The sequence below is a fragment of the Paroedura picta genome, chromosome 6 (assembly GCF_049243985.1).
Source record: "Paroedura picta isolate Pp20150507F chromosome 6, Ppicta_v3.0, whole genome shotgun sequence".
Taxonomy (NCBI): domain Eukaryota; kingdom Metazoa; phylum Chordata; class Lepidosauria; order Squamata; family Gekkonidae; genus Paroedura; species Paroedura picta.
The window spans coordinates 228,948-246,892 of NC_135374.1; the positions used below are offsets into that span (position 1 = coordinate 228,948).

A 17,945-nucleotide genomic window follows, 5' to 3' on the forward strand; every position below is an offset into this window, starting at 1 on the left:
CAGGTGAAAGGAGCAAGGCCCATGCCCCCCCACCCCCCTCCGGTGCCTCTGGTCACCCCAGGCTGCTACTCACCCAGGGGAGCCAAGTGGAGGTCCTCCAGCAGAAACAGGCAGCGCCCCTTCAGGGCCACGGCCCAAGCAGGCTTGCTGAAGGGGAAGGGGGCCTTCTCGCGGGCCTTCTCGCGGGCCTTCCTCAGGAGCAGCTGCCGCAGGTGAATGGCTGTCAGCATGAAGGAGACGCTCACTCGAGGGCACAAGTGGTTCGGCTGGACCAGCGTCTCTGCAAAGGTTGTCTTCCCACAGCCAGGCTCCCCGACGAAGAGCACCGGCTGGTTGGTGCCCAGGAGCATGTCCAGAACATAGAGCACTCGCTCGTACTGCCAGAGGGAGGGAGGGAGGGAGGGAGGGACATGGGTCTCAGCCTAGAGTGACTCTGAACACAGGCAGTACCGTCACCTAGACGTGCTCATGTGCTCGAAGCATCAGAGCTCCCCCCCCCCAGGTCCAGCCTGGCCTCACCCAGAGGCCAACCAGTTGCCTCTAGGAAATCCCCAAGCAGGAGGACAGCAACAGAAACCCCTCTACCCACCACCATGAGCCCCAGCCCGTGAAATCAAGGCACCATCCACAGAATCTAGAAAACTTGGACAGGGCCCTACAGGCCCCATCTAGTCCCACCCCATACTAAGGCAAGATCAGCCTCAAACACCCAGGAGAAGGATCTGTCCAGCTGCTGCTTGAAGATAGCCAGTGAGGGGGAGCCCCCCACCTCCTTAGGCTGCCCCTTCCACTGCTGAACTAGACTCCTGGAATCCTAGAGTGGGAAGGGCCAAAGCTGAGAGTGAGCTATGATTGGCCAGGGAAGCCCATTGTAACAAGAAAAGATTTTTCAGTTATGTGAGGAGCAAACGTAAAGTAAAGGAGGCAATAGGCCCACTGTTGGGTGCAGATGGACAAACTCTAAAGAAAGATGCAGAGAAAGCAGAAAGGCTTAGTGCCTATTTTACATCTGTTTTTTCCCACAGGTCAAAGTGTTTAGGCACATCTAGAGATGGCCGTAGCCAAAGGATAGTGTCTGGGTGGCAGGTTAACATGGATAGAGAGGTTGTCGAGAGGCATTTAGCTGCACTGGATGAGTTCAAATCCCCTGGGCTGGATGAAATACACCCGAGAGTGCTCAAATAACTTTCCAGAGAACTTGCACAGCCCTTGTCCATCATCTTCGGGACATCTTTAAGGACTGGAGATGTTCCGGAGGACTGGAAAAGAGCAAACGTTATTCCGATCTTCAAAAAAGGGAGGAAGGATGACCCAGGAAACTACAGACCAGTGAGTCTGACCTCTGTTGTGGGGAAGATAATGGAGCAGATATTAAAGGGAGCGATCTGCAAACATCTGGAGGACAATTTGGTGATCCAAGGAAGTCAGCATGGATTTCTCTGCAACAGGTCCTGTCAGACCAACCTGGTTTCCTTTTTTGACCAAGTAACAGGTTTGCTGGATCGTGGAAATTCGTTTGATGTTGTTTACTTGGATTTTAGTAAAGCTTTTGACAAGGTTCCCCATGATGTTCTGATGGATAAGTTGAAGGACTGCAATCTGGATTTTCAGATAGTTAGGTGGATAGGGAATTGGTTAGAGAACCGCACTCAAAGAGTTGTTGTCAATGGTGTTTCATCAGACTGGAGAGAGGTGAGTAGCGGGGTACCTCAGGGCTCGGTGCTCGACCAGGTACTTTTTAACATATTTATTAATGAGGGGGTGGAGGGACTATTCATCAAGTTTGCAGATGACACCGAGACCTTGGGGTACTTGTGGACTGTAAACTAAACATGAGCAGGCAGTGTGATGCAGCGGTAAAAAAGGCAAATGCCATTTTGAGCTGTATCAACAGGGGCATCACATCAAAATCACAAGATGTAAAAGTCCCATTGTATACGGCACTGGTCAGACCTCACCTGGAGTACTGTGTGAAGTTCTGGAGGCCTCACTTCAAGAAGGACGTAGATAAAATTGAAAGGGTACAGAGGAGAGCGACGAAGATGATCTGGGGCCAAGGGACCAAGCCCTATGAAGATAGGTTGAGGGACTTGGGAATGTTCAGCCTGGAGAAAAGGAGGTTGAGAGGGGACATGATAGGCCTCTTTAAGTATTTGAAAGGTTGTCACTTGGAGGAGGGCAGGATGCTGTTTCTGCTGGCTGCAGAGGAGAGGACACGCAGTAATGGGTTTAAACTTCAAGTACAACGATATAGGCTAGATATCAGGAAAACGTTTTTCACAGTCAGAGTAGTTCAGCAGTGGAATAGGCTGCCTAGGGAGGTGGTGAGCTCCCCCTCACTGGAAGTCTCCAAGCAAAGGTTGGATACACACTTTTCTTGGATGCTTTAGGATGCTTAGGGCTAGTCCTGCGTTGAGCAGGGGGTTGGACTAGATGGCCTGTATGGCCCCTTCCAACTCTATGATTCTATGATTCTATGATTCTAAGGGGCCATGCAGTCCATCTAGTCCCACCCCCTGCTCAGTGCAGGATTAGCCTCAAGCACCCAGGAGAAGGATCTGTCCAGCCGCTGCTTGAAGACCATCAGTGAGGGGAAGCTCCCCACCCCCTTAGGCAGCCCCTTCCACTACTGAACTAGACTCCTGGAATCCAAGAGTGGGAAGGGGCCACACTGGCCATCTAGTCCCACCCCCTGCTCAACACTGGATCACCTTCAGGCCTCCAGGAGAAGGATCTGTCCAGCCCCTGCTTGAAGGCGGCCAGTGAGGGGGAGCTCCCCACCTCCTGAGGCAGCCCATTCCATAGCTGAACTAGACACAGAATCCTAGAGTGGGAAGGGGCCATCCCATTCCCTGAACTATATGAACATGTTTTCCTGGTATCTAGCTGCACTCCTAGAGATTGATTGGGGAGGAAGCTCAAGCAAATGGGGGCACAAGTGGTATTCTCTTCAATCTTGCCTGTCAAGGGAAGAGGAATGTGTCGGGAGAGGAAGATAATGGAGGTGAATCACTGGCTGCGTAGTTGGTGCCGGCAGGAGAGATTTGGTTTCTGGGACCATGGGATAGGCTTTCTTGAGGAAGGCCTACTAGCACCTGATGGACTGCACTTATCGAAACTGGGGAAGAATGTGTTTGGCAGGAACCTGGGGAGATTCATCAGGAGAACTTTAAACTAAAGCCACAAGGGGAAGGAGACGATCAACATAGGGAGTGTATGGAAGGAAAACTATCGGAGGCAGCCCAACCGGCAAGGCCAGCTCATAGGGAACCAAAAGTAAAAAGGATTCAGTTGTCTTTATACTAACGCCCGAAGCATGGGCAATAAAAAGGAAGAGCTGGAACTTCTCATGCTGATGGAAAGGTATGATCTAGTGGGCATCACAGAAACTTGGTGGAATGATTCTCATGACTGGAATGTAATGGTGGATGGATATGAACTGTTCAGAAAAAACAGAATAGATCGAAGAGGTGGAGGAGTGGCACTGTATGTGAGGAAAGGGCTTACCTGTCAGGAAATTCTAGTGAAGGAGAGCATATCTACAGTGGAAAGCATCTGGGTGAAAATAAGCGAGGGGAAAACAGTGTGGTGGTTGGTGTCTGCTACCGACCGCCTGACCAATGAGAGGATGTGGATGCTGCACTTTGTGAGCAGCTTGAGACAATATCCAAGCGGCAGGACCTTGTCATCATGGGTGACTTCAATTTCCCAGATGTGTGCTGGGAAACAAACTCTGCAAAGCGTCCTCAGTCATGTAACTTTCTGACCTGCCTGGCTGACAGTTTCATTTATCAAATGGTAGATGAACCCACAAGAGGTTCAGCCATACTGGACTTAATACTGACCAACAGGCAAGAGTTGGTGGATGAGGTGAAGGAGGTGGGGACCCTAGGGGGAAGTGACCATGTCCTCATAGAATTCCTTTTGAGATGGGGAGCCAAGGAAGCTTGTAGCCAGACGCGGATGTTGGAATTTCGTAGGGCAAACTTTAATAAACTCAGAGACATGATGAGTGTCATACCATGGACGACAATGCTGGAAGGGAAGGGAGCATGTGAAGGGTGGGCGCTACTCAAACAGGAGCTATTGCATGCTCAATCAATGACTATCCCAGAAAGACGAAAACACTGCAGGAGCTCTAAGAAGCCTATTTGGATGAACAGAGAACTTCAAGAGGAACTAAGAAAGAAAAGGAAAATGTTCAGGAAATGGAGGGAAGGACAGAGCTCTAAAGAAGAGTACCTACAGGTTACTAGGCACTGTAGATCAATCATAAGAAAGGCCAAAGCTGAAGGTGAGCTAAGATTGGCCAGGGAAGCCCATTGTAACAAGAAAAGATTTTTCAGCTATGTGAGGAGCAAACGTAAAGTGAAGGAGGCAATAGGCCCACTGTTGGGTGCGGATGGACAAACTCTAACGGAAGATGCAGAGAAAGTAGAAAGGCTTAGTGCCTATTTTACATCTGTTTTTTCCCACAGGTCAAAGTGTTTAGGCACATCTAGTGGCCATAGCCATAGGTTGGATCAGCAGTGGAATAGGCTGCCTAGGGAGGTGGTGAGCTCCCCCTCACTGGAAGTCTTCAAGCAAAGGTTGGATACACACTTTTCTTGGATGTTTTAGGATGCTTAGGGCTAGTCCTGCGTTGAGCAGGGGGTTGGACTAGATGGCCTGTATGGCCCCTTCCAACTCTATGATTCTATGATTCTATGATTAAACCTATTACTGTGTGTCCTCTCCTCTGCTGCTAATGGGAACCACTCCCTGCCCTCTTCCAAGTGACAACCTTTCAAATAAACAGTCATTATGTCCCCTCTCGGTCTCCTCTTTTCCTGGTTGAACATTCCCAAGTCAGTAGTAATTAGTAGTAATCCCTTTCTTTTAATCAAAAATGTTTGACAAGTTCCGGAAATGCCTGGTGCAGATGTTTGTGTAGATATTGTCTTACTGTAGCTTGTGTTCTTGTCCACTATCAAGGGGATAGAATATAAGAATTTCTGATTTGCAATCTTAAAACTGATAAAAAACAAATAAACAAACAAAAAACAGGGGAGTCTCCCAGCAGAATCACTAAGTTCTAGAAGTGAACAGAATGTTGGCACTTAAGCATTGGCTGAAGTTTTTTAAATTCTTGTTAACGTCAAAGCAAAAGTGAGAACTGAGCATGGAATCACTGATTCAAAATTGAGAAAGGAGTTCGGCAAGGCTGTATACTGTTGCCTTGCCTATTTAACTTGCATGCGGAGCACATCATGAGAAAGGCGGGATTAGAGGAGTCACAAATTGGGATCAAGATTGCAGGGAGAAATATCAACAACCTCAGATATGCAGATGATACCACTCTAATGGCAGAAAGTGAAGAGGAACTAAAGAGCCACTTGATGCGGGTGAAGGAGGAGAGTGAAAACATCAAGAAAACAAAGATCGTGGCATCCGGCCCTCTCAATTCCTGGCAAATAGATGGGGAAGAAATGGAGGTAGTGACAGATTTTATTTTCCTGGGCTCCAAGATCACTGCAGATGGGAACTGCAGCAAAGAAATTAAAAGACGCTTGCTCCTGGGGAGGATGATTGGCAGTCTTATTTGTGTTTCAATTATGACCAGCATAAAAGCTGCCTTTTTTACTGCAGCCGCCTCAGGATACTGGGTGGTCTAGGTGTGAGGAAACAAAAAGACCCAGAGCAACATCCTGCTTTCTGCTTGGCTGGCCCACAACTGCAGCATAGACAGCTGCTGTCTCCGTCCGCACCTGGGCATCACAACAATGACTGCCTCTGGGGGCTCCATCATTCTCCCTTCCTGTGAACCCCAGATCCCCCTCCTGTGGCAGTGAGATAGAGGGGCACTTATCACAGCATTTTCTAGCTCTGAGAAATGACCCCCCCCCCCCGAGACAGTCTGACTTTGAAGCTCCTCCTGGCATGCTGTGGCAGAGGGCTCAGCTGTACCTGTGGCAGGACACAGAAGGTCGCAGGGAGGTTCTTGACCCGGCAGGAGAGGTACCGCCCATCAAATGGCTGCAGGGTGCCATCCTCCGGCAGTGGGCAGAGGTCAAAGGCAGAAGCCACACCAGGAAGCTGGATGGGATAGCGGCTGCTGAGGAGGGTCTGGCGGGCAAAGTGCTCAAAGAGGGGCCAGTGCCTGCACAAAGAGAGAAGGGGAAGCCACTGAGGGCTACTCTGGCCTCATGCCCTCTTCCCTCATGCCCGGCCCCGGCAAGACAGCCCCACCGTGATACACAGGCAATGGGGCGGGGGGGGAGGTGGGTGGGAGTCCTTCCTGGAAGCTCAACCACCTGGGGACAACGGAATTGCTGCTGCTACAAACAGCCGTGGGACTTCTCTGGCACGCCTCAAGGGCTTGCGTGGAAAAGTCAGCAAAAGCTGCTTGCAGTGCATGGCCCTGGGATCCTACCACCGAGGGAGGTATGCAGAAATGCCCCCAATCCTGGACCCCAAGGAGCCTGTCACTTGCTCCTCACAGTCCCACTGGTTGAGGCCAGGTAGGAAGTTCCATCACTAAAGGGCAGCAGCTCTTGGCTGGGAATTCTAGACTCAGAATGCAACACCCCTCGTACCAAAGTCTGCTTCTAGGTTTGGGGCTAGCCCCCCTTCCTTCCATGAGCATTTGGGAGTTATCCTCATGCCATTTCCCCTGTCTTTAGTCAGCTGGAGTCTTGCTTTTATTCATCTCGCATGGAAACTCGCATGTGTCTGCCTCCAGCCTCCTTCTCCTCTTGGACGAGGGTCTGCACGGTCTATGGAACTGCATCACTTCATGGAGGGTGGCCCTCGATGCCAGCCTTAGACCGCCATGTCTGGTGGCCAACTGAGTCGTTGCAATCCCTTTCCCCTGACCATCCACAGGGGCCAGCAGAAAGACCTGCCTTTCTTTGGGAGCCGGAAGAAAAGGGAAAGGCAGCACACACCTGGCCCTGTTGGGAGCCTTCAGAGGGAGCTGGCAGCAGCTCCACCCCCCACCCTCCCAGCAGGGTGGTGGGCTTTAAGGACTGCATGGTGCTGAACGGGGTTCCAAGAGAATACTTGCCTTGCTTTCCCCCATGAGGGGGGCTGGCAGCCTCTCTGCCATTCTGTGCAGCCATCCCTACCCCTCCAGGGGATGCATTCCCTCCCAGCCCACCCTCTGCATGGAAATACCTGGGGTGGAGGTGACCCCCGAAGCCCCATAGGTAGGCAAAGACAAAGAAGCTCTGGGCCACCGCATGGTGGTGTGCAGGGACAGCCTCGTCCAGGCGGGTGGCAAAAGAGGAAGTGCTGGTTCCCAAGGAGGCGCTCTTGGAGGCTGGGAGGGGAGGCAAGGCAAGGCGTGAGACCCCTCCTGGCCTCACCCCACCCCACCTGGTCCTTGCCACCAGAGCTGGCTGCTTCCCTTCAGCTCAAGCCCGGCTCACCTTTCAGCTGCTGGGCAGGGGTGCTCCGGATCGTCTCCCGGCGCAGATGGTGCTCCAACAGGGCATGGAGGACCCTAGCAAAAGTGGTGGTCTCCTGGACCCCCGGCACCACGGGGCTGCGTGGGCTGGCATGGGGCACCAGAGCGGAAGCACAGTCCTGCTGCAAGAACACCAGTGTTGGGGGAAAGATGTCTTCTGCCAGCTCCTGCAGCATGGTCACGCTCTGCTGGGTGAGGCTGTAGGAGTGGTAGAGCGGGCCCAGTGCAGAGGCCAGGACCCCCTGCCAGAGGCCGGAGCCGCTGCAGTGCAGGACAGCGCAGTGGGTGCAGATGGAGGGGGGCATCCCAGAGGCATCAGTCATCTCAAAAAGGACCTTGATGCTCTCAGGGGGTTGCAGCTTCTGCCCACTGGGCAGGCTGAGAGTGGGCCGGGGGCTGAAGAGCGAGGAGATGGGCTCCAGCCACACTCCACTGGCACTGCCATCCAGCACCACCCACTGCTGGGGGCTCCCCACCCCCCCCACCAGGGCAGAGGTGGCCGCCCGCTGAAGGAGCCTGGAGAGGACACCGTCTCGCCAAACACCCTCCTCCAGGCTGCCCAGGAACTCAGCCACACTCAGACCATTGGGCCAGACACCGACAGCGTGGATCGGCACGAAGGAGGCGGTGGCGGCCCCCTGGGAGGTCGTTTTGCGACCCAGGGCAGCTGCTTCATTGGCCGCTAGCCTGCTCAGAGCCTTGGCCAGCACTTGCCAGGTGGTGGTCTTGCCACTCCCAGGGGGTCCCAGCAGAAGGGCACCCTGGGCACTCCCCAGGGCCTGGAAGAGCTGGCAAGCATTGCTGAGGAGCTGGGGCTCCACGTGCAGCTTGTCCTCATGGAGCTGAGAGATCAGGACACTCTGGAGCCGAGGGAGGGCTGGAGGCTCCGGTAAGTGCAGGGCAGCAGAGGGGAAGATGCCACGCAGCAGGTCCCACACGTGGTGCAGCCGCGGACACTCAGGGCCATTGAGCAAAGGGAAGAGGCACAGGGCTTTCACGACAGCCGGCTCTTCCTCCAGCCCCAAGAAGAAGGTGGTCCGGGGGGAGGGCCTGGCCAAGGACAGAACGGGGTCCCTTCGTGGCCCTGGACTGAACAAGATGCTGATGGCTTTGCTGATCACCTCTCGGAGGAGGGCAGCCCGGCTGGCTGGGGGCCCGGGGCCCAACTCCCCCTCCAGGCTCAGGAAGGTGCTCAGCTTCTCCGCTAGCCGTGTGGCCTCCCGGAAACCGGCAGCTAGAAGTGTGACCTCGGCAAGTTGGGCCAGGTTTGGGGGCAGAACCACCAGGGGGCGCAGGACCAGGCGCAGAGGCTCCGGGAGGCGCCCCAGTGTGGCCACGCAGCCGTAGGTCTCCCGCACTCGTAGCAGTCGGCCCCCAAAGAGGATGTTGCCCACCACTCTGGGATGGTATGGCTGAGCCTCATCGGGACCCAGTTCGGGCATGGGAGCCACTGGCTGGGCCTTGCCGTCGCTGTCCGAGTCTGCAGAACCCGGGTGGACGGGAGAGCGACCGGCTGCCCCTCCCCGCCCCTCCCTCATGTTCAAGCACAGCCGGCGGAGGTCTGCGAGGCGCTGGCTGAAGGCAGAGAGCACGACTGGCTCCAGCCGCTCGGCAGATTCCAGGAGCAGCACGGCCCCCGCGTGCACGGCCCCACAGAGGTAGTGGCTGAGGCAGCTGATGGACATCTGGGCCGAGCACTGCAGGGTGACCAGCTGGCGGCCCAAGGCGTGGGCCAGGCCCTGCGCGGTGTGGGACTTGCCCACCCCATGACGACCCAGCAGTCCGCCACAGCGGAAGTCCTCCAGGGCCAGCAGCAGGCCCAAGAAGGTCCGGTCGAGGGCGGGGCTCGCCAGGAGGCGTTGGCTGGGCCCCAGGTACTCATAGTCATATGGGAAGCTGCTGTCCAGAACCTCTGCCCAGCAGCCTGGGGGACTGCCCACCCACCTGCCCAGGATGGCCCGGGCAGCCTTGGCTTTCTCAGCACGCAGGGCCAGGCGGTACTTGAAGCGCCGGGCCCACTCAAAGGCCTGTGGGGAGCTCACATTGTGGCTCTGCAGCTGGGAAAGAGTGTCGCGTTGCTGGATGGTGAGGATGAGAAGCCCCCCCAGCAGGACCCCCAGGGAGTCACTCTCCGGCTGCCAGGTATGGACGCTCCGGTAGTTGCGGATGTAGTGGGCCAGGGCCTCCAGCTTGAGGCCCAGCTTGCTCTCCAGGCTGGGCCATGGGCCGGACTCAGAGATGGCCTCCTCCAGCTCTGTGCGCCAAAGGGCTTCCTCGGTCAGCAGGACGCACTGGACAGGGAAGGCACTGCCCAGGCTCGTCCAGTGCTCAGCCAGCAGGTGCAGGGGCAGGTCCGTGGGCCCAGGAGGCCTTTCGAAGGCCACATCCAGCTGTGGCCGCAGGGCCAGCCGCTGGGCCAGGCAGTCCTGCATCTTGTGGAAGAGGGTCTCCTTCATGCGCTGTTCCAGGGTACACAGCCACTGAGTAGCCTTTTGGCTAAGGGGCACTGGGCTACACAGTCTGAGCTTCTCACCATGATCCCCCATCAGCCCCGTCACCTGGATCTCTGGAGGGCGGGCAGTGAAAGCACTGAGGGTTTGGATGGCGGAGGGAACCAGCAGCTGCAGCTGCCGCACACCTGGGAAGCAGCGCTGGGTCCAGGCAGAAGCATTCGCTGGCTCGGCAGCCGTGGCCAGCATGGCCACCAACTCCTCATTGCTGAGGAAGAAGAGGCGGGGGAAGCCCATGCGGGTGGCCTCCAGCACGTAGTCCAGGGCCCGGATGATGCCCCGCAGCTCCCCAGAGGCCTCCGTTAGCACCAGCTGCAAGGGGGCTCCTGCAAAGCCACTCTCCCGGCTGGAGCCAAGGGCAGGCCGTACGCTGGACAGCACTAGCGGGTCCTGGCAGGTCACCTGCATGAGCTCTCGGAAGTGTGCATCCACCACCTGGAACCGAGACTCCTGCCGGGACAAAGAAGGCATCAGGGCACAGCTCTGTACGCCCAGGAAAGGAGCAAGGGCTGGCCCAGCACAGCGGCGACTTGGGACTCACCAGCTGGGAGCTGGGCAGACTGATGTCCATCTCGTACAGCACCATGTTCAGGAAAATCCACTTCTGCTGGCAACTGACCCAGGCCTCCAGGAGGGACTCTTTTGGCCGAGAAGGAGATGGCATGAGGAGGAAGAAGGGGGGCAGCTGAAACTTACTGTGATTAGTGTAGCCCAACAAAACAAAAGCTGCGTAGTGGCAGAAGCAAGCCACATGCATGGAAGGAGCCCTGTGCGCTCAGCCGTCTGCCAGCCTCCCGCCCCCCTGCCCTGCCCAGTGTGCCCAGTGTGCCCAGCACCCATCTCCAGCCCCCTGCCTCACCAAAGGAACGCAGCGTGCAGGTCCAGCTCACGGCTTCCTCCCGGAGCTCAGAGGAGTAGGGGGACAGGATCATGTTCTGGAGGGTCAAGAGGCTCTGCTCCACAGTGGCCTTCAACTCTGCTGTGTCTGAGGAGAGGGGAGGAGACCACTGGCTTGCAAGCGTCATCTCCTGGGCATTCCTCTTGGCTCCCACTGGGCATGCTCCACCTTGGCCTCTGGGCAGGATCTCTCCCCTCGGCTGGGGACAGGGTGCCTAAGCCAACCGTCTGCAGCATGCTGCCCAACTCTCAAATTAATCAGTGCTGTTGCCCTTGCAAGATAATGACTTCGGGGGGGGGGGGGCGGTTGAGTTAGATCTAAATTCTCTTTTAGTTTAGTTTCCCCTGCCACTGGTTTTCATTTTCTGGAATGATCATTCTCTGGCCAGCAGCTGTGAAGTTTGTGAAAAGTGCAAAGAGACTATTTTAAGACAAATGCACGTGACTTCCATCAAGCACCCCTCCTCATGAACGTTCTTGGATGGACCGAGAGAAGAGCGAGGGACTCTTGAATCCCACCCCAGACCAGGCCACGAATCACGGCTCCCGGTTGTAAAAACCTCTATCATATCCTCTCCCATGGATGTACACCACTTGAAAACAGAAATCTGCCCCAATTTTTAAAGCAGAATGGCCTCGATATCTTTACAGGAAATTAAAAAAAAACCTCTATGAAGTTTAAGTTATTTCAATAAATGTTTTTTGTCTGTTGAAATCATAGAATCATAGAAATACTACTGGGCTCTTAGATGTCACTTTTCTCTACCCAAAGGAGTCTCCAAGTGGCTTCCATTCACCTTCCCTTTCCTCTCCCCACAACAGACACCCTGTGAGGTGGGTGAGACTGAGAGAGCCCGGAGATTACTGAAGAAGAGTTGGTTCTTAGATGCCGCTTTTCTCTACCTGAAAGAGCCTCAAAGCGGCTACCATTCTCCTTCGCTTTCCTCTCCCCTCAAGACACCCTGTGAGGGAGGGGAGGCTGAGAGAGCCCTGATATCACAGAAGAAGAGGAAGGGGAAGGGGAAGGGGAAGGGGAAGGGGAAGGGGAAGGGGAAGGGGGAGGAGGAGGAGGAGGAGGAGAAGGAGGAGGAGAAGGAGGAGGAGAAGGAGAAGAAGAGTTGCTTCTTATATGCTGCTTTTCCCTACCCGGAGTCTCAAAGCAGCTTACAGTCGCCTTCACTTTCCTCTTCCCACAAGACACCCTGTGAGGGAGGTGAGGTTGAGAGAGCCCTGATATTACTGAAGAAGAAGATTTGGTTCTTAGTTGCTGCTTTTCTTTACCGGAAGAGTCTCAAAGCGGCTGACAATCACCTTCCCTTTCCTCTCCCCACAACAGAAACCCTGTGAGGTGGGTGAGGATGAGAGAATCCTGAGATTACTGAAGAAGAAGAAGTTGGTTCTTATATGCTGCTTTTTTCTACCTGAAGGAGTCTCAAAGTGGCTTCCGGTCACCTTCCCTTCCCTCTCCCCACAACAGATACCCTGTGACACCCTGTTCAGTTTTGGGCACCACAGTTGATGAGGGATGTAGACAAACTGGAGTGTGTCTAGAGGAGGGCAACAAAGATGGTGAGGGGTTTGGAGACCAAGACATATGAAGAAAGGTTGGTCTATTTAGCCTGGAGAGGAGACGACTGAGAGGGGATCTGATAGCCATCTTCAAGTATTTAAAGGCTGCCATGTAGATAATGGAGCAGAGTAGTTCTCTCTTGCCCTGGAGGGACAGACCAGAACCAATGGGATGAAATTAATTCAAAATAAATTCTGTCTAAACTTCTGGAAGAAGTTCCTGAAAGTTTAAATAGTTTCTCAGTGGAACAGGCTTCCTCAGGAGGTGGTGGGTTCTGCATCTTTGGAAATTTTTAAGCAGAGGCTGGAGAGCCATCTGATGGAGAGGCTGATTCTGTCAAGGCTCAAGGGGGTGGCAGGTGACAGTGGATGAGCAAGAGGGTTGTGAGTGTCCTGCATAGTGCAGGGGGTTGGACTAGATGACCCAGGAGGTCATGTATGATTCTTTGAGGTGAGTCTGAGAGAGCCCTGAGATTACTGAAGAAGAAGAGTTGCTTCTTATATGCTGCTTCTCTCTACCCAAAGGAGGCTCCAAGCGGCTTCCAATCACCTTCCCACTGCTCTTCCTGCCAGGTAGGTGAGGCTAAGAGAGCCCTGATATTCCTGGTTGGTCAGAATGGCTTTAGTAGTGCTGTGGTGAGCCCAAGGTCACCCAGATGGCTGCATGTGGAGGCTTTAGGTGCTTTCTGTACGACTCTTGGTGGGAGACCCCACCAAAAGTCACCAGGACAACAACTGCAGGCATGCCTGACAGGGGGTTCTGGCCAGAGCTTCTATAAGGGACATGCCAAAGCATCCCCCGGGGCCAGGGCCATCCCAGGGGCTCACCAGACAAGATGTAGGTGCCGCTGTCCTTGGAGATGTATTCCTGCTTGGCCGGGCGCTGCCGGCTGCCAGCTGCCCGGCGGAAGCGGTCAGCCTGAGGCTGATAAGGCACATTAAGGATAAAGTTGATGAGGCGAAATTGCTTCTCAGACCAGAGCTTCTGCAGGCGATTGAGCGTGTCTCTTGAGCGATAGCGGCCCTTCTCACAGGCGTAAATCTGGGGGACAGGTGATGGATCTCGTTCTCTCTCTGCGCAGCCCACCAAAGCAGCAGCAGTGACAGGAGGACGGGGGGGTCAGCTGCCCCAACCCACCCACTCCCCACTCACCCGCAAGATGCTGTCACTGTGCTCTAACAGGGGGAGTGCCAGCAGCTGGCCCAGGGTGAACTGCATATTCAGGGGGCACTTGGCCCCCATCACTGGAAGAGAGCACACAGCTGAGGTCAGTGGCCAGGGCCCTCCAAGGCGTCCCAATCTGTTCTTCCTTTGACAATGGAGGAAAGAGGCCAGCAAAAGCAGCCCCTCCACCACACGCCTGAGGCTGGGCTGGGGGCAAGCAAAGGGGCTCCTGGTTCCCTGAGTTTACAGCCTCACCGGCATAGATCTCCTTCCAGCAGCCGACCTTGACGAAATGGCTCCCTAGCTTCCGCAGCAGGGGCAGGTACTTCTGCAGGTTCTGGATAGCCCGCAGGCAGGACTGGAGGACGGGGTGGCCAGCTGGTAGGCTGCTCTCAATGCGGATCACCTCACTCAGCCACTCGTCCACCTTCTCCATGGCCAGGACAGCATTGAACTGCCAGCAACAGGGAAGAGGGTCTCCAGTGGGATTGCTAGCAGCAAACACGGCCCACCCACAGCTCCTGACTCTGCAAGGCCAGCCCCAGCAACACCACCTCCACCGGCAGAGCAGCTGCCCTAGAGGGAGGGAGCCCCAGGCAGACACGGCCAGGACAGGAGGGAGCCTTGATGACCAGGGGGCGAAGGCCACAGTCACTGTGTGTACAGGGTAGGAGGGGGCATGTCTCCCCTCCTGGAAATAAGTGCAGCAAAGGTACGGGATCAGGCCACCAATCCATCCAGCCCAGGATCTTGTTTCCTGAAGCTGCCCAACCATGTTCTCCAGAAACTCCTTGGAAAGCCCTGGTCACTCTTCCCAGCACCTTTTCTCATGTGCCGCATGCAGCTGCACTAGATCTCTGTTTGGAAACCCCATCTGTCCACTTACCTTGAAAAAGGCTAGGCACTTCCATTCCATAATCTGTTCGGAGACAATGCGGAAGAGCTGCCAGATGCGCAAATGTATCTCAATGATCCACTGGTTCCCAGTGACAAATGAGACATCCATGCATTCTCCTAAGGAGGCAGAGAGCCCAGGCCTCACACAGAGGAAGGGACACCATGGACTAGTGCACAGGAGAGGTCCAGGACCTGCCCAGCCCAGCCCAGCCCAGCCCCCCCTGCCACCAACCTGTCAAGATCCGCTGGGAACGGCAGAGTTCGGCAACGCGCACCACCGTAGTCTGGAAGTGCTGGAGGAGTTTGTGCAGCTCCTCTTCCATGGTGCGAGCGTTTTGGAAAGGGTCCCGGAACCGGCCCACTGTGACCGTGGCAAGCACCTCCTGGAGTTCTCGCGTGGCCTTCTGGAGGGAGCTGCTGAGCTCTGCAATGATGCTCAGGCGCCGGGAGACAATGAAGTCAGAGACCTCTCGCTGCTGGTACACAAAGGCATCCCAGGTATCCAGGAGCTGCAAGGGGAAGTCCGGGGCTGAGAGCATGGCATGTCTTGGCTGCACCCTGCACATGGGGGTATGGGGGGAAAGGGCCAACAGCCCAACAGGCACATGGCAGCACCACCTCCCAGCCTGCTTCTGACTCCTGAAGCCAGCCACAACGCCTCTGGCCATGCCATAAACCAGGGGTCTTGATCAGGTGCCAGCCCCTAACTGATCTGGCCCTTGCACTCACCTGGCCAGACCTCAAGTCTGCTATACATCTCTGGCCCTCCATGTCCCCCAGGAGAGCAAGAGTTCTCCAGCTCCTAAGAACTAGGACCTTCTGGCCCTCTACCCCACTCAAGACCAGCAAACAGGATAGATCATCCCTCCCAGCCAGTCCATGAGCTCGCCTTGCTTCAGACTGTCTTCTAAGGCTGGCCCACGTTCGCTCTGCTGGAGATGACAAGAGCTGGACTTCCAGTGTGGCTGGAAGAGACGCTACCACTGAGCCATAGTTGTTGGCATGCTCTCGGTGTGTTGGCATGATCACCTCCCCCCAATCTGCCAGCCCGATCAGTAGAGATTCCCCTGGCCCCCCAGGCCTCAGAAACTGGCCTGTGGAACACCCTTCCCTGGGAGGCCTGTCCGATGCCTGGTCAGGTAACAACATTCCTTTCTGTCCTGGCTTGTAAATGGTGGCACTAACAGCGTTAGGAAAGGAGGAGAAACTGGCCTCAACCGGAGTCCGGCCTTTTTGGCCTTGGCCCCAGTTTGTTGCGATGCTCTGCAAAGAGAGATCAGGGCTTAGGTCGGGGTCCTGGGAGGCCAACAAGGAATATCAGCCCCACCACTAGAAACGGAGGGAAGAGCTGTCCTGAAAGGAGTGCCCCCCTCCAACCAGAACTCAGAATTTTAGACTAGTTTGGGGGCAAATTGAGTGATATAAAGCTTTTATTGTTATCATGTGATTTTACATTTCATTATGTCATTTTCGTGCTGAGTGTCTTGGAAGGCTGGGTTATGAGAATGTCTTTGAACATCACTTTTTTTCTGGCCAGGTCCTTTTAAAGTTATTTGCGGTTTCTTATGCCCCACTGGGTGTTTTCATTGTTAACTTTGTATTATGCTGTGTCTTTAGTCACCTCCTTCAAGCAGGCACTCTTCTAAATAAAATAAATAACTGAACAGCGGGGACTGTGCCAACCAGAAGGGCTGCCCAGACTTCAGTGGTTTCCCACGGGATCCTTCCTTCTCACCAGGGCTTTTCAAGAGCAGTGCCTTGCGGGGATGCAGAAACCACTGCTGTGTGGCTCAGCCTTCCACAGACCCTGTTTTGCCTCCTTGACATGGTAACCGCTTGAGACTTGCGCTACTTTTTGTATGTTCTGTCTGCAAAGGCTGAAGCTAGGGGGAAGACGTCAGTGCCCTCGAAGGGCGAGCCTCTCTTCCACGCCTCCCAAACATGGTTCACATTCAATGAACCAGGAGAGACCCATGGGGAGGGGCTTTGGATCAGCAGCAGAGCCTCTGCTTGGCATGCGGAAGGTTCCTGGTTCAGGCCCCAGCTGCAACATCTCCAGCTCAAAGGGCTGGGCACCTCTGGATGGCAAAGGCCCTCCTTCGCATGAGCCGCTTGGAGGAGGCAATACTGGCCCTGAGGGACCGAAAGGGGGCTGACTAAATCAGGCAGAACACCCCATCCGCCAAGAGAGAGGCTAGAAAGGGCCCCCCCCCCAAGGGAGGATGGCTGTTCCTGGGACATTTGGGTTCACTTGTAACAGCCAGCTCAAGAGAAACACCTTGCTGGCACTGACTGAGCCGTCTCCTCTAGCCAGCCCTTTTGCCTGGTGTGTGTGTGTGTGGATAGCCCCTCCCCCACCCAGCACATGTTCCCTCACCGAGTTCTCCAGGCTCTCTTCACTGGGGCTGAGTGTGCGGAAGCACTGCTGGATGACCTCATTGAGGCCTCGCACGTAGTCCACAGACTCCTGCAGCTCAGCCAGCTGTCCTTGGTACTGTTCCAGCTGTGGGAAGGGAAGCACAGCCCACAAACATAGAATCACAGAATCATAGAGTTGGAAGGTACCTCCTGGTTCATCTAGTCCAGGGGTAGTCAACTTGTGGTCCTCCAGATGTTCATGGACTACAATTCCCATGAGCCCCTGCCAGCATTCGCTGGCAGGGGCTCATGGGAATTGTAGTCCATGGACATCTGGAGGACCACAGGTTGACTACCCCTGATCTAGTCCAACCACCTGCACTATGCAGGACACTCACAACGCTATCGCTCCTTCACTGTCACCTGCCACCACCTTGAACCTTCACAGAATCAGCCTCTCCATCAGATGGCTCTCCAGCCCATTTAAAAATTTCCAAAGATGGAGAACCCACCACCTCCCGAGGAAGCCTGTCCCACTGAGAAACTGCTCTGTCAGGAACTTCTTCCGGATATTTTGATGGAATTTCTTTTGAATTAATTTAATCCCATTGGTTCTGGTCCATCCCTCCTGGGCAGGAGAGAACAACTCTGCTCCATCCTTCATATGGCAGCCTTTTAAATACTTGAAGATGGTTATCAGATCCCTTCTCAGTCATCTCCTCTCTAGGCTAAACAGACCAAGCTCCCCCAACCTTTCTTCATACGTGTTGGTCTCCATACCCCTCACCGTCTTTGTTGCCCTCCTCTGGACACGCTCCAGTTTGTCTACCTCCCTCTTCAACTGGGGTGCCCACAACTGAACACAGGACTCCAAGTGAGGCCAAAACAGAGCAGAGTCACGGGTCACCTCCCGTGATCTGGACACGATACTCTGTTTGAGTACAGCCCAAAATCCCATTTGCCTTCTTAGCCACTGAGTCACCCTGCTGACTCATGCTCAATGTATGGTCTACTAAGACTCCTAGATCCTTGTCACACATGCTGCTGCCAAAACAAGTCTCCCCCATCCTATATTAGTGAATCTGGTTCTTCCTACCTAAAT

General features: G+C 54.8%; 1 protein-coding gene across 2 annotated transcripts in view; it reads right to left on the reverse strand.

The window, feature by feature from the left end:
• DNHD1 (dynein heavy chain domain 1) overlaps nucleotides 1–17,945 on the reverse strand; it is a 78,463-nt gene that overhangs the window by 46,129 nt on the left and 14,389 nt on the right. For both annotated transcript variants that reach the window (XM_077341016.1, XM_077341017.1), the window contains exons 13-24: nucleotides 16,863–16,988; nucleotides 14,718–14,994; nucleotides 14,475–14,602; nucleotides 13,844–14,042; nucleotides 13,577–13,668; nucleotides 13,252–13,465; nucleotides 10,817–10,942; nucleotides 10,499–10,596; nucleotides 7,410–10,407; nucleotides 7,156–7,300; nucleotides 5,947–6,139; nucleotides 74–377 (exon numbers count right to left, since the gene is read on the reverse strand). In XM_077341016.1, the coding sequence (XP_077197131.1) occupies nucleotides 74–377; nucleotides 5,947–6,139; nucleotides 7,156–7,300; nucleotides 7,410–10,407; nucleotides 10,499–10,596; nucleotides 10,817–10,942; nucleotides 13,252–13,465; nucleotides 13,577–13,668; nucleotides 13,844–14,042; nucleotides 14,475–14,602; nucleotides 14,718–14,994; nucleotides 16,863–16,988 (4,900 nt within the window). The remainder of the gene's footprint in view (nucleotides 1–73; nucleotides 378–5,946; nucleotides 6,140–7,155; nucleotides 7,301–7,409; nucleotides 10,408–10,498; nucleotides 10,597–10,816; nucleotides 10,943–13,251; nucleotides 13,466–13,576; nucleotides 13,669–13,843; nucleotides 14,043–14,474; nucleotides 14,603–14,717; nucleotides 14,995–16,862; nucleotides 16,989–17,945) is intronic.